Raw genomic sequence first — 16,627 nt, 5'->3', positions numbered from 1 at the left:
TAACCACTTTACTTAAATATTGGAGTAATAAATAGTGTCAAAGAAGATTATTCAACTAGGTCATAATACAATTAGTTGTGGGGGCCAAGTCTAAAGATTCTTGCTTGTAGTAGTATTGTGAAGGGAAGAAACTAAATCATGGCAGCCACCGCAGAGATAAACAAGTGAAAATGAAATAGATGATCTAGATGTTGTGGAGGAAAGGAAAAATAAATGTGACTTAGAAATGGAGTTTACATGTGAAATGAGGAAGATGAGCAAATATATAAATAATGAGTTCAGGATTGTGAATATTGGGTGAATCTGAAGGATGATAGACAATAAACATAGCAGAGAAAATGAGAATTCAAAGAGAAACACAATGTTCAGGGAATTTTCCTCCTAAATGACTGCTGGATTTAGTATTTGTTGTCAAAATTACTACTAGCAGTTCTTTATTTTCATGGAATTAAAAAAAACAAGTGTTTGAAGATTATTTCAATAGTCAAGGTCTTGTCATCCTCAAGAAGGAGATAATATTCATGAGTGACTGTCCCATATTACAAACATGTTATCAGATTTTCCTTTTGTTTGCTAGATATAGAAAAACAAAAGTCAACAATTGTCCCTGTTAACTTCACAGGGAAAAATTAGGAAACTAATTTTATTAGAAGAACTAGAAGAACTAGGAATATATTTTGGCAACTCTGTAGATTAATTAATGGAAAACTTTATTTTTAGGATTAGCCAATGTTGAAGAGTCAGAAGATTTTCTTTCTATTGATTCATTGCCTTCAAGTTTATTCACTCAACCTGTGCCAAAAGAAACAATACCATCCATGGAAGACTCTGATGTGTCCTTAACATCTTCACCATATCTGACCTCTTCTATACCTTTTGGCTTGGACTCCTTGACCTCCAAAGTCAAAGATCAATTAAAAGTGAGCCCTTTCCTGCCAGATGCATCCATGGAAAAAGAGTTAATACTTGACAGTGGTTTAGGTTCAGGATCAGGGCAAAAAGTAGATCTGATTACTTGGCCATGGAGTGAGACTTCATCAGAGAAGAGCACTGAACCACTGTCCAAGCCATGGCTTGAAGATGACGATTCACTTTTGCCAGCTGAGATTGAAGACGAGAAGCTAGTTTTAGTTGACAAAATGGATTCCACAGACCAAATTAGTAAGCACTCAAAATATGAACATGATGATAGATCCACACACTTCCCAGAGGAAGAGCCTCTTAGTGGGCCTGCTGTGCCCTTCTTCGCAGATACTGCAACTGAATCTGCATCTCTAACCCTCCCCAAGCACATATCAGAAGTACCTGGTGTTGATGATTACTCAGTTACCAAAGCACCTCTTATACTGACATCTGTAGCAATCTCTGCCTCTACTGAACTATCAGATCAGGCAGATGCCATCCTAAGGGAGGATATGGAACAAACTACCGAGTCATCCAACTATGAATGGTTTGACAGTGAGGTTTCAATGGTAAAGCCAGATATGCAACCTTTGTGGACTATATTGCCAGAATCAGAGAGAGTTTCGACAAGAACTTCTTCCCTAGAGAAATTGTCCAGAGACACATTGGCAAGTACACCACAGAGTACTGACAGACTCTGGTTGAAAGCTTCTGTGACACAGTCTACCAAATTGCCTCCAACCACAATCCCCACCCTGCTAGAGGATGAAGTAATTATGGGTGTACAGGATATTTCATTAGAACTGGACCGGATAGGCACAGATTACTATCAGCCTGAGCTAGTCCAAGAGCAAAATGGCAAGGTGGGTAGTTATGTGGAAATGTCTACAAGTGTTCACTCCACAGAGATGGTTAGTGTGGCGTGGCCCACAGAAGGAGGAGATGACTTGAGTTATACCCAGACTTCAGGAGCTTTGGTGGTTTTCTTCAGCCTCCGAGTGACTAACATGATGTTTTCAGAAGATCTGTTTAATAAGAACTCTTTGGAGTATAAAGCCCTGGAGCAAAGATTCTTAGAATTGGTAAGCACAAAAAGTGAAACATGGGCGCTAGTGAATAATCGTGTATGTCCCACTCCTCCTCGCCTCTAGCACACAAGGTCTGAGCCAGGGAAAGTGTGATCTGCTGTGAACATTCATTTCCTATAATTCACAGATAGTATCATGGCCTAGGGTTGGAAAGAAAACAGTAAGACATATAAGAAATGGAAAACACAAAAGTGGCATGAGAGTGATGTGATAATTTACAGGGAAGATTGTTTTCATGAATTATGGGACTACAATAAGTTTGACATTTCTTTTCACATTTTATTGTGAAGCTAATGTTTTGTGGGTACCTATATCGCCTTCACTGTTGGGATCCTTCAGTGAAACAGAGAATAAACTCTCTGAGTATCTAAAACTATGTATGAATTCCATGGGATTCCTAAATATCACTATGAAAATCGCATAGCATTTCTAGTTTATACTGTCAAATCATTCCTAATTTGTACTTTTGTTAATTAACAGTTTAAATGTAGATAAAATACAATTAGGAAAAGTGAGGCAGGGTCTTACCTGTGTTTTTGTTTCGTTTTGTTTGGGTATGTATTGAACAAAATGTGAAACGTTGTCAATAAACTTACCACTTTTTGTGTATTGTAGCTGGTTCCCTATCTCCAGTCAAATCTCACGGGATTCCAGAACTTAGAAATCCTCAACTTCAGAAATGGCAGCATTGTGGTGAACAGCCGAATGAAGTTTGCCAATTCTGTCCCTCCTAATGTCAACAATGCGGTGTACATGATTCTGGAAGACTTTTGTACCGCTGCCTACAATACCATGAACTTGGCTATTGATAAATACTCTCTAGATGTGGAATCAGGTATGATATTGCCTAGCATGGTGGTTTCTTAGTAGAATCCCGTGATTATTCTTGTGTGTTTTCTTCCTCATTGCGTTAAGGTGAATCCAATACTTGTAGGAAAAAAGAGTACTATGTCAGACAAATCTTCCACATCTTAATAACTAGTAAAATATTTCTCCCAAGAACATCAACATCACTCCCTTTTCAAAACATCCTCCAAACATTTTACTTTATTATTCCACCTCCATTCCCTTTTCTACCCACTGCGTCTGGCTTTTGTTTTTATTTACCTTCTGGATCTGTTCTTGCTATGCCTTCATGTTGTCACCTGCAAGGTTTGGGCCTTCTTCCCTTTAAGCTTTTGCATCCATTTCCATTGTCTTAAGCCTTATATAAATGTCAATAACTCTCCACATTTTTTTATGCAGATCAAACATCTCTCATAACCTCCAGAATCAGTGTTTACTTACTTGACAGTCTCCACTTGGATGTATTCTGTGTATATCAAATTTAAGATAGCTGTGGGTGAGCTCTTCTTTTCCATATCTCACCACTCTCCAGCTATATCTACTCTTTCTCTCAGCTTCTCTATCTCTCTCCACAAATGTAAGGTTTATCTAATCAGCTACTTAAGCTGGAAACCTGAGTGTTTTAATTTAATTTAATTTAATTTAATTTAGGAGAGCTAAGTAATTAAACATGAGGCCAAAGTACATAAGAAAGTGGCAGTCTTTTATTGCAAATATGCACACACTCTCGGGCGAGGTTCTCTGGTCCTCAGGTGTGGGGGGCCAGGGAAGTTGTGCCGGCGCTCTCGGGTGAGGTTCTCCAACCCACAAAAACGGGGGTCAAAGAAGTCACACCGGGGCTTACCAGTGGCAGACTTTTATGCCTGGGAGCTAGAAGGGGAGGAGTGCAGTGGGCGGGATAAGGGCATGATAGGGGCGTCTCCATAGGCGTGGCCAGGTAAGTTTCGATCTCAGGATTGACGTCACGTGGCGCGTGCTCGGTTGATCTGCATCTTCCCAGGCGTGGGAAAGTTGGTGATGAAGAACCTGGAAGCAACATGGATTGTGCCTTCTTGTTCACCTTCCTCCATCTTGTCCTTTCTCCCTCACCCAAACACTGAGAAAATTTCTTTTCTGTTTATTTTTTTTTGAGGTGGCGTTTTGCTCTTGTTGCCCAGGCTAGAGTGCAATGGCATGACCTCGGCTCATTGCAACCTCTGCCTCCTGGGCTCAAGCAATTCTCCTGCCTCAGCCTCCCGAGTAGCTTGGATTACAGGCGCCTGCCACCACGCCTGGCTCATTTTTTGTATTTTTAGTAGAGACGGAATTTCTCCATGTTGGCTAGGTTGGTCTTGAACTCCTGACTCAGGTGATCCACCCGCCTTGGCCTCCCAAAGTGCTGGGATTACAGGTGTGAGCCACCGCCCCTGGCCAGAGAAGTCATCCTTGATACCTCAATTCCTAACACCTGGAACTTTTAGTCACTCACCAAACTTATGTTGATTCTGAATTCTAAGAATATCTCAAATTCATGCTCTTTTCTCTATCTCCATTGCTATGACTCCATCCAAATCACCATGGTCTCTCCTTTGGACCGGTTTCCCCACATCCTCTCATGCTCCTCCTCCTATCCATCCTCCATAAGGCAGACATGGTACTCTTGAAGGGCTGTCCGGTTCAGTAGCCACAAGGCCTTGTCCCCATTTTCTTTCCCGATATCCAATGTAACTAACCTCTGCTCAACATGTTCTAGTCAAACCAGCTTGTTTTTTGTTACTCAGATACAAACCCTTCTTCTTACCTTAAAGCCTTTGCACACACTGTCCACTTTTGCCTTCTTACTGACTCCTGCTCACCCATGTGCCTCAGTTCGAATGTCACTTCCTCAGGACTTTTCATTGACTCACCTGTGGTCTAGACTGAGTCTTTCCTCTCAGTTTTTATATTAATAGTACAATGTTCTTTCCTCTAGAGAGTTATCATCATTGTAACAATGTTAATTTATGTGCATAGTTGCTTAATGGCTATTTTTTCCAGATGAGCTTTTTAGAAGAACTGAGAATGTGTTTGTTTTATTAACTACTTTTTAGCCAGAACGTAGCATAGTGTCTTGAACACAGAAGGTACTCAAAAATACCGTGAATGAATGAAATGAATCATTGCTTTTATTTTGAAGCCTTGGATGCAGAGAACACTGTTGAAATGTGAACTTTTGTTCTTCCTTCCCTTCTACATACCAGAGGACAGAGGTTTTGAGGAGTAAGATGGAATGTCTGGTTTTGTATTTCTCCAGTGCCTTTTAATCTCAAACTGGTTTGAAAGTCAGCCCTATTCTTTAGAAAAGAAGTGAACTTTCTTTTGAAATCTTGAAGAATCATTACTCATTGAAAGTGAAGAAAATGGTTTCATGAATCCTTCATATGCAAATCTCTTGCCAATTGAGTTCTCTAAGGCCATTTGCACATTCTTTGTCATGTGGTATAGTGGAAGAGGCAATTAATTATAATTTGTAAGGAATGATTTTTTGCTTCTGCTTTACCATTTATTATTTGTGTGACCCAAGATGGGCTTCCCCGACCCTTAGTTCCTCATATATTAAATGGGGGTAATATTGCCTGGCCTCTGTATTTTATGAGACTATTTTAAGCATTAAACAAGTAGTATATATAAAGCATTTGACTAACTACACAAATGCGAACAGTTATGATTTATAAAACTTTTGCAAAAGTCAATCTACTTCTTTTTAAACAGAATTACAGGCCTGGTGCTGTGGCTCACACTCATAATCCCAATACTTTAGGAGGCTGAGGCAGAGGGATTGCTTGAGGCCATGAGTTTGAGACTAGCCTAAGCAACATAGTGAGTCTTCATCTCCACAAAAAAACTTAAAAATTAGCTGGGCATTGTGGCATGTGCCTGTAGTTCCACCTACTTGGGAGACTGAGGTGGGAAGATTGCTGGAGCCTAGGAGGTTGAGATTACAATGAACTGTGATCACACAACTACACTCTAGCCTGGGCAACATAGTGAGAACCTGTCTCTAAAAAAAACAAAAAAATAAAGAGAATTACAATAAATACATTTAATTCAGTTTTTTTTTTTCATTATTATACTTTAAGTTCTGGGATACATGTATAGAACGTGCAGATCTGTTACATAGGTATACACGTGCCATGGTGGTTTGCTGCACCCATCAACCTGTCATCTACTTTAGGTATATCTCCTAATGCTATCCCTTACCTAGCACCCCACCCCTGACAGGCCCCCGTGTGTGATATTTCCCTCCCTGTGTCCATATGTTCTCATTGTTCAACTCCCAGTTATGAGTAAGAACATGCAATATTTGGTTTTCTATTCCTGTGTTAGTTTGCTGAGAATGATAGTTTCCAGCTTCATCCATGTCCCTGCAAAGGACATGAACTCATCCTTTTTTATGGCTACATAGTACTCCATGGTGTATATGTGCCACATTTTCTTTATGCAGTCTATCATTAATGGGCATTTGGGTTGGTTCCAAGTCTTTGCTATTGTGAATAGTGCCACAATAAACGTACGTGTACATGTGTCTTTATAGTAGAATGATTTATAATCCTTTGGGTATATACCCAGCAATGGGATCACTGGGTCAAATGGTATTTCTACTTCTAGATCCTTGAGGAATCGCCACACTGTCTTCTACAATGGTTGAAATAACTTACACTCCCAACAAAAGTGGGAGTGTAAGTGTTCCTATTTCTCTACATCCTCTCCAGCATCTGTTGTTTCCTGACTTTTTAATGATCGACATCCTACCTGGCATGAGGTGGTATCTCATTGTGGTTTTGATTTGCATTTCTCTAATGACCAGTGATGATGAGCTTTTTTTCATATGTTTGTTGGCTGCATAAATGTCTTCTTTTGAGAAGTGTCTGTTCATATCCTTTGCCCATTTTTTTTGGTTGTTTGTGTTTTTCTTGTACATTTGTTTAAGTTCCTTGTAGATTCTGGATATTAGCCCTTTGTCAGATGGATAGATTGCAAAAATGTTCTCCCATTCTGTAGGTTGCCTGTTCACTCTGATGATAGTTTCTTTTGCTGTGCAGAAGCTCTTTAGTTTAATTATATCCCATTTGTCAATTTCAGCTTTTGTTGCCATTGCTTTTGGTGTTTGGTGTTTGCTTGGTAAATATTCCTCCATCCCTTTATTTTGAGCCTATGTGTGTCTTTGCACGTGAGATGGGTCTTGTCTCTTTATCCATTTTGCCAGTCTGTGTCTTTTAATTGGGGCATTTAGCCTGTTTACATTTAAGGTAAATATTGTTATGTATGAATTTCATCCTGTCAGTATGATGCTAGCTGATTATTTTGCCCGTTAGCAAATGCAGTTTCTTCATAGTGTCGATGTTCTTTACAATATGGTATGTTTTGCAATGGCTTGTACCAGTTTTTCCTTTCCATATTTAGTGCTTCCTTCAGGAGCTCGTGTAAGGCGAGCCTGATGGTAATAAAATCTGTCAGCATTTGCTCGTCTGTAAAGGATTTCATTTCTCCTTTGCGTATGAAGTTTAGTTTGGCTGGATATGAAATTCTGGGTTGAAAATTCTTTTCTTTAAGAATGTTGAATATTGGCCCCCACTCTCTTCTGGCTTGTAGGGTTTCTGCAGAGAGATCCGCTGTTAGTCTGATGGGTTTCCCTTTGTGGGTAACCCGACCTTTCTCTCTGACTGCCCTTAACATTTTTTCCTACATTTCAACATTGGTGAATCTGACAATTATGTGTCTTGGGATTACTCTTTTCGAGGAGTATCTTTGCGGTATTCTCTGTATTTCCTGAATTTAATGTTGGCCTGTCTTGCTAGGTTGGGGAAGTTCTCCTGGATAATATCCTGAAAAGTGTTTTCCAACTTGGTTCCATTCTCCCCGTCATTTTCAGGTACACCAATCAAATGTAGGTTTGGTCTTTTCACAAAGTCCCATATTTCTTGGAGCCTTTCTTTTTCCTTTTCATTGTTTTTTCTCTAACCTTGTCTTCCTGCTTTATCTCATGAAGTTGATCTTCAATCTCTGATATCCTTTCTTCTGCTTGATTGATTCAGCTGTTGATACTTGTGTATGCCTCACAAAGTTCTCATGCTGTGTTTTTCAGCTCCATCAGGTCATTTATGTTCTTCTCTACACTGGTTATTCTAGTTAGCAATTCCTCTAACCTTTTTTCAAGGTTCTTAGCTTCCTTGCATTGGGTTAGAACATGCTTCTTTAGCTTGCAGCAGTTTGTTATTACCCACCTTCTGAAGCCTACTTCTGTCACTTCATTAGACTCATTCTCCGTCCAGTTTTGTTCCCTTGCTGGCAAGGAGTTGTGATCCTTTATGGGAGAAGCAGCATTCTGCTTTTTGGAATTTTCAGCCTTTTCGTGCTGGTTTTTCCTCATCTTTGTGGATTTATCTTCTTTTGGTCTTTGACGTTGGTGACCTTCTCATGGAGTTTCTGTGTCTGGACGTCCTTTTTGTTGATGTTGGTGCTATTCCTTTCTGTTTGTTAGTTTTCCTTCTAACAGTCAGGCTCCTCTGCTGCAGGTCTGCTGGAGCTTGCTGGTGGTCCACTCCAGACTGTTTGCCTGGGTATCACCAACGGAGGCTGCAGAACAGCAAAGATTGCTGCCTGTTCCTTCCTCTGGAAGATTTGTCCCAGAGGGGTACCCGCAAGATGCCAGCCAGAGCTCTCCTGTATGAGGTGTTTGTCAATTCCTGCTGGGAGGTGTCTCCCAGTCAGGAGACATGGGGGTCAGACACCCACTTGAGGAGGCATTCGTCCCTTAGCAGAGCTTGAGTGCTGTGCTGAGAGATTGGTTGCTGTCTTCAGAGTTGGCAGGCAGGAACGTTTAAGTCTGCTGAAACTGCACTACAGCCGCCCTTTCCCCCAGGTGCTCTGTCCCAGGGAAAGGGGAGTTTTATCTGTAAGCCCCTGACTGGGGCTGCTGCTTTTGTTTCAGAGATGCCCTGTCCATAGAGGAGAAATTTATAGAGACAATCTGGCTACAGAAGCTTTGCTGAGCTGTGGTGGGCTCTGCCCAGTTGTAACTTCCGGGTGGCCTTGTTTACACTGTGAGGGAAAAACCACCTACTCAGGCCTCAGTAATGGTGGATGCCCCTCTCTGCACCAATCTCAAGTACCCCAGGTTGACTTCAGGCTGCTGTGCTGGCAGCAAGAATTTCAAACCAGTGGATCTTAGCTTGCTGGGCTCCATGGGGGTGGGATTTGCTGAGCTACACCACTTGGCTCCCTGGCTTCAGCCTCCTTTCCAGGGGAGTAAATGGTTCTGTCTTGCTGGCCACTGGGGTATGAAAACAAAAAATAAAAAACAAAAAACTCCTGCAGCTAGCTTGGTGTCTGTGCAAATGGCCACCCAGTTTTGTGCTTGAAATCCAGGGCCGTGGTGGTATAGGCACCCAAGGGAATTTCCTGGTCTGCGGGTTGTGAAGACAGTGGGAAAAGCATAGTATCTGGGCTGAATGCACTGTTCCTCCCGGCACAGTCCCTCATGGCTTCCCTTGGCTAGGGGAGGGAGTTCCCCAACCCCTTGCACTTCCGGGTGAGGTGACCACACCATCCTGCTTTGGCTCACCCACTGTGGGCTGCACGCACTGTCTAATCAGTCCCAATGAGATGAGCTGGGTACCTCAGTTGGAAATGCAGAAATCACCTACCTTCTGCATTGATCTCTCTGGGACTGGAGCTGTTCCTATTTGGCCATCTTGGCAGCCACCACCTTACTTCAGTTTTGTATGTAACTCACATGTCAGCTGTGTGCAATGTCATCAAAGTTTATAAGCTCGCCTTTACTTTTAATATTCAATTAGCTGGCATTAGCCCCACCCTGTGCAGTATAAAACCTGCATCTACGTTCCCCTAACTCCTCAATATTTCTGAGCATTGTTAGGGAACTTAAATATCTCTTAATCTTCCCCAGTTCTGAGTTTCCTGTGCTGAATTTTCAATCTCACATGAGTCCTGACTCTTGTGGTGTTAACCTAATGCAAATCACAATCCTGTTTTTGATCTGCTCAAAGCATCTCTAACATAAGGCAGTTGATTCTATCAGGCATTTGCTGATGGTATAAAGGTAATGGAGAAGGCTTTATCTCAGCATGGCAGATGGCCTAAAAATATTCGTTAGGCATAACCATCCTAAAATTCCTCTGCCACCCTCTCAAGGGCATCTCTTACTGACCAACTTTTTTCCCAGGACCCAGCCAGCTATGATGTTGCTCAGGCCATAAAGCTGTCTTTCCAGACCATCTTCACATCTTTCCTCTACTCTCGTTTTTCTGGACCCATCTATCCTTCTTTTAAGCTGCTTCTAGAAAACCAGAATGTAATTAATTCCACAATTTAGATCCCTGTCTCCCATCCTAAATTTACCTCCAACTCTACCTTTGTTTCCCCAACAGAATCACTGAGGCACTTTTCCTAACATATAGTCAGCTACCTGGGCACCCTTTCTTCACCAGCACAAAGGAGTGGAAAGAGACGTTGAAACCACAATCTTTTATTTACATGATTAAAATATTAGGCTTTGTCTTTCTTCTTGGCCTGGAAGCAAAAAGCTATATTTTATCTTTTTCCTGTGGCTATATCTTTTTCCTAATGTGTAGAAAATATAGACTATTTTTCTCACCTCAGACACATATACCTGCAGCATGGTTACAAAGTTTCAAAAATTTTTATTAGAATTATTTTACTACATGTATAGTGGTTAAGCATTCCTAATATGAAAATCCGAAATCTGAAATGCTCCAGTCTGAAACTTTTTGAGCACTGACGTGATGCTACAAGGGTAAATGTCTTCACTTGGCCTCATGTGATGGGCTGAAGTCAAAACGCAGATGCACAACAGTTTATTCAGAGGACCCAGGGGAAAAAAGACTCTCAAAATTCCTTGCAGTGTGATACAGTTTTTCCACGCACAGCGTGATGGTGATGCTGAACAGCCACAGACTGTCTACATGGGTGGCTGAAACAGTGACCTCTTTGCTTTCTGGTGGTTCAGTATATACAAACTTTGTCTTACGCAAAAATTATTTAAAAGGTTGTGAAAAATTACCTTCGGTCTATGTGTATAAGGTATATGTGAAGCATAAATGAGTTTTTTTTTGTGTAGACTTGGATTCCCTCCCCAAGATATCTCATTATATAAATGCAAATATTCCAAAATCTGAAAAAATTTGAAAACCAAACGACTTCTCCTTCCAAGAATTTTAGATAAGGGATACTCAGTCTTATATTTTTAGTTAAAGGCCTTCAGATTAAAGTACTTTTTTTCAAGATTGGCTAGAGACAAGATTGACTTGACTCTTGCCCAACTTATTTTCACATGCAGTGTCTCAGAAGCTCTTGAACTTCCATTAACAAAAGAGAGCTATGCAGTACCATCTTCCTCACCCCTATAGACACTCCTATCCCTCACCAATGGGTAAGGATCAGATTATTTTCTGATTGCAAAGTCACAAAACGAATACCAGGATAAAGATGTGAAGACTTACGAAATATACAGTGAAATCTGGCCATGTTGTTCCCTTGTAGAAATTTCCCACCTGTCAATACATTTGTATGTTTTTCCTGTTATGTGAGCATCTTGGCAGTGGTCCCCTGTATTAGTTTCCTAGGGCTGCTGTAACAAAGTACCACAAACTAGGTGCCTTAAAACAACAGGGATTTATTCTCACACAGTTCTTGAGGCTAGAAGTCGAAAATCAAAATGTTGGCCAGGCCCTGTTTCCTCTGAAAGACCTAGGGAAGACCCTTTCCTTACCTTTTCCTGGTTTCTGATGTTAGCCAGCAATCCTTGGCATCCCTTAGCTTTTAGGTGTATCACTGTAATCTCTGCCTTTGTCTACAGATAGCTTCTTTCCTGTGTGTTTTTGTCTGTGTCTAAATTTCCCTCTTCTTATAAGAACACCAATCATTGCATTAGGGCTCATTCTAATCTATTATGGCCTCTTCTTAACTTGATTACATCTACAAATACTCTATTTCCAAATAAGGTCATATTCTGAGGTTCTGGATGGACATGAACTTCTGGGGACACTATTCAACTCAGTACATTCCCTCTGTTACCACATGAGGCCAAAGGAGATCAACTTCAGTGATCCTCCAAACTCCAAGGGCAGAGACTTGTGCAAAATTGTCTTCAATTTCCAGAGCAGCAAGGAAATCATTGCTTTTCAAAACATTATGTATATAGATCCTTCCATTTTTTTTTGGAAACGAAGAGACTATGCTATTTCTTTTTATTCTCTATAGCTTTCTAGCTAAACTTTATACTTTTTGATACAGATGAGTCTATGGATCATTTCCACCTATTTCCTCTGTTTTCAATGTCTGTGTCACCATTTGCCCACTTACCATTCACAGATTACCATTGACCAGTGAAGAACATGAGGGAACTGTGGCAGGATGGAAGGTCCATTCATGGTCAATGTCTTATGTCTTTTTTGACTGATTACTATCCTAATTAGTTTTTAAAAATAGTCATTTTCCCTCACCCTATCAATGAAAAATTAAGTCTGAAGGCAAAAATATTTTGTTGGAAATGCCTTAGGAGGTGCAGGGCTGACTTATTTTCCTAACGTTGATTTTCACAAATCTTGACTGCTCCTAGGTTGTTCTTATTGGGCTATACCAATCCCTGAGGCTCCTACCAGTTATCTTTTGAGCTCTCTCTCCCCATTCCTGTTCTCAGTGTTGTGCAAGGCATGTAGCAGTGTATATAGAGTGGAGGTCAACTGCAGCAGGTGGGGGTTGGTGGAAATGAATGGTCCATGAAAACTGTGTTTAATTTAGATCTACAATTACTATCGTGTTTAACTTAGATCTACAATTACATGGCATGGATTTGTAAAGCTTCTACATGCTCCCTAGGTAAAACATGTTAAGGCTTAGATAGGTCATAGGGTTTTATGATTGGGCTCTGGGTTGCACAAAAATTTGACAAAAGCTTATCAATCTAGGATGAGTGAGAATTTTTGTGTGTGGTATTGGTGGCGATGGTGTACTTTAATGGTTCTGGAAGGAGGTTGTCCCATATACTTTGGGGGAGAACTTTAAATGAGGGGCTTTGTATACCTGAATTTCTGTGTTTTGCCTTTTCTTGCATTATTATTTGTTTAATGTTTTAGGTGATGAAGCCAACCCTTGCAAGTTTCAGGCCTGTAATGAATTTTCTGAGTGTCTGGTCAACCCCTGGAGTGGAGAAGCAAAGTGCAGATGCTTCCCTGGATACCTGAGTGTGGAAGAACGGCCCTGTCAGAGTCTCTGTGACCTACAGCCTGATTTCTGCTTGAACGATGGAAAGTGTGACATTATGCCTGGGCACGGGGCCATTTGTAGGTATGTTGTAGTTACAGATTTTGGCTTTAGAGGCTATAGATATTTCCTCTAAAGGGGCCTGCACCTATAATTTTAGGACACTTATTATAGAATGCATTATACAGGTTATATCTAGGCAGTAGATGGGAGCCATCTCACTGTCATGTGAGGATGAGTCGTTTAACAGGGCTGAATTTCAAATCGGTAATTTATGCTGATAGGGAACTGTAAAAAAAGAATTGTCTAAATACATCCTACTGGCTGGATGCAGTGGCTCACGCCTGTAATCCCAGCACTTTGGGAGGCTGAGGTGGGTGGATCACGTGAGGTCAGGAGATCGAGACCATCCTGGCCAACATGGTGAAACCCCATCTCTACTAAAAATACAAAAATTAGCTGGGTGTGGTGGCAGGCACCTGGAATCCCAGCTACTTGGGAGGCTGAGGCAGAAGAAGCGCTTGAACCTGGGAGGCAGAGGTAGCAGTGAGCTGAGATTATGCCACTGCACTCCAGCCTGGGCAACAAGATTGAAACTCCGTCTCAAAAAAAAAAAAAAGAAAAAAAAAAAAAGGCCTACTGAGAGTGCTTGGAGCAGATGGAGATCTTTGTATTATAGTTTTTAATGGTGATAATAAGGCAACGTGTTCAAATGAGGTTTAGGCATAAGATCACGTTCCCCTATATCTGAATGTGCAAATGAGTTTTATTGTTATCCTTGAATTATATTTTTAAAGGTTTTGGGCACCTCTTATTCCTACTTAGTATTCATTCAAAGATAAAGAAAAACAAATATTTAAAGTTTTCAAAGTGGTGACAAAAATATTTTTCTTTAAGTACATCTGAGATCCATTTTCTAAAGGTAGAACCAATGAGAAGATGAGCAGGTTCAGTTAGTCTGACTGTCATCTGCCCACTCCCCTTAAACAAAGTCAAACAAATCAACTTTCTAACCACACACAACCAAAACTGCGTGGTTGAAAAGGAGAGGATGCTGAGAATAAGGAGGAGAAACACAAAATAGAGGACCGTTTGCAAGGTCAAAATGAGCAAACGTTGGCATAGATGCCAGAAACAGGAAATAAGTAGAAATAATCCAGACTCTTCTATATGAAGAAGCATAAAGTTTATAAGGGGAAAAACAGTCTCTTCATGTCCAGAGAAATTAATATTACCTAGAAAAGCAGTGATTTCCTTTCCCCGTGGCCTTAATGTTTGAAGGATATCTTTAGCGTACTGAAAGGACATGGGGAGTCTGTAGGCCTGGGTTTTAGACCCAGTTCTGTAGCAGACTAATTGTATGGCCTAATGCCAGTCACTTTCCTTTCTAGGCTTGTTTTTGGTTATCCATAAATAAGGATGTTAAGTAAAATACTTTCCTTAAAACTATTTAGCTTTTTATTCAGTTTTTTTTCAAACAGTCATTGAGGACCTACTAGGTCTGTGCTGGGCTTTATGCACTGCCTTAAATTGTATGATCTTTTAACCTGTCTGTTCAACTCTTTATGAAGCTTCACATGGTCAGCATTTATTTCTCCACTTTCCCCTAGTCCCTCAGAAGGTTCTGCTGTTAATTGTCAGTGTGAACAGAGTGATTCAGATATCGGACTTGGTGACTGTTGGTTGCAGGTGCCGTGTGGGTGAGAACTGGTGGTACCGAGGCAAGCACTGTGAGGAATTTGTGTCTGAGCCTGTGATCATAGGCATCACTATTGCCTCTGTGGTTGGACTTCTTGTCATCTTTTCTGCTATCATCTACTTCTTCATCAGGACTCTTCAAGCACACCATGACAGGAGCGAAAGAGAGAGGCCCTTCAGGTAAATAAGGAAAAGAGCTCTCTAATGGAATACAATGTTCCATTCACACATTTATTTAGTACTTACCAGGTGCCAAATATTGGACAAGGAGCTGGGTGGGTGGAAGAGAGCTATGAATTTTAATAAACACATGGTCCTTGTCCTCAAAGGGGTGCCGAATTGAAGAAAAACAGAAGTAGCACTAAGAATAAGATGCTAAGGAGCCTAGATGAGGTATAAATAAGTTTTGCCTGGGGAAAGAGTCTTAAAAGTTTTAATGATAGCTGTGGTAATTTGCTGGAGAGAAAGAGTAGACATTTGCTACTTTTGGGCTGGGATGCTTTCTAGCTGGTTGAATGAGCATGAGCAAAGTCAGGGAGGCACGCATGAACTTCAAGGCTCATTGGAGGAAAGGCTTGGTTGAGTGTGGCCAGAATGCCTATTTCATGGCCAGAAAGAACTTAGAGAAGCAAGGTGGAGATGAGATAGAAGAGGTGAATTTCCCTTCAGGGAGGACCAGATCTGTTACAACTTGCTCCTCTTTGGCTCATACTCGTGGTAATAAGCCAGATTTTAAATCTAGGCAAGGGTCTGTCAATAAATGAAATCTCATTCTCTGTTTAGTTAAGTGTGGCTTCATCGATGGGGAAATAAAACCTGGTCCATTTGCTAGACTAAGGATTCGAGGATCATAATCACACACTGTACTTCGCTTCTGTGCATCTGAAGTCTGTAAGAGCTACAGCTTGAGGTCTAGTTTACCTTCCCTCACCATCAACTTGGCTACGTCCTGGAGCACCTGGGACATACCTCCATCGTTGTTATTATACTTTTTATTGTATCTGACTTTTCATTAGACTGTAACCTCATCCAGGGCAGAGATAACAGATTATTTGTATCACCAGTGTGTAGAACAGTCCTACGCACATCATCAATGCTCGGTAAATATGTGTAGACCTGAGTTGAATTTAATTGAGGCCCTGCTTCCCCTAGACCCTAATATTTATATTTCAGTCAGATTTGCTGCGTGGCTACACACTGATTTTCAATGTGTTTAACTCTGGGAATGATGAAGCTATAGTTTATGAAGCACCATCTACTGGCAGACATGGTTCCCAACATTTATGAATGCCAGGCGCTATATAGGCAAGTAAGATAAATGCGACATGGAGCAAGTCCACAGGGCACTTGCCATGGATGTGAGGAAATCATAATGATAACACCTGACAAATAGTTTTTGAGATTGATCTGGATGTTTTTCACAGTTACGTCCTGCCATGTGTGTAAAGTGCACCTATTTTTCTTCCCCAAGAGAAATCTTGTCCCAGGTAAATAGTCTTCCACATAGTTAAGCATCCAAACAGGAGGCTGAATCAATCATATCTTTCTTTTAGTGGCTTCAGCAGGCAGCCTGACAGCCTCTCATCCATTGAGAATGCTGTGAAGTACAACCCCGTGTATAAAAGTCACAGGGCTGGATGTGAGAAGTATGAGGGACCCTACCCTCAGCATCCCTTCTACAGCTCTGCTAGCGGAGACATGATTGGTGGGCTGAGCAGAGAAGAAATCAGACAGATGTATGAGAGCAGTGAGCTTTCCAGAGAGGTGGGAAACTTTGCATTTATGTTGCTGTACTGTTGCTGTTGCAGCTACTGCTGGTGTGTGTGGGG

At 41.1% G+C, this 16,627-nt stretch overlaps 1 protein-coding gene across 1 annotated transcript in view; it reads left to right on the top strand.

Annotated features, from left to right (window-relative positions):
• IMPG2 (interphotoreceptor matrix proteoglycan 2) overlaps positions 1–16,627 on the top strand; it is a 99,163-nt gene that overhangs the window by 79,133 nt on the left and 3,403 nt on the right. Inside the window, exons 13-17 of the mRNA XM_025376459.1 lie at positions 721–1,985; positions 2,607–2,826; positions 12,974–13,184; positions 14,790–14,978; positions 16,352–16,562. Of these exons, the coding sequence (XP_025232244.1) occupies positions 721–1,985; positions 2,607–2,826; positions 12,974–13,184; positions 14,790–14,978; positions 16,352–16,562 (2,096 nt within the window). The remainder of the gene's footprint in view (positions 1–720; positions 1,986–2,606; positions 2,827–12,973; positions 13,185–14,789; positions 14,979–16,351; positions 16,563–16,627) is intronic.

This window comes from Theropithecus gelada, chromosome 2 (assembly GCF_003255815.1).
Source record: "Theropithecus gelada isolate Dixy chromosome 2, Tgel_1.0, whole genome shotgun sequence".
Taxonomy (NCBI): domain Eukaryota; kingdom Metazoa; phylum Chordata; class Mammalia; order Primates; family Cercopithecidae; genus Theropithecus; species Theropithecus gelada.
Note: the sequence above shows the minus strand (reverse complement) of the source record. Positions and strands in the feature narration are given on the sequence as shown.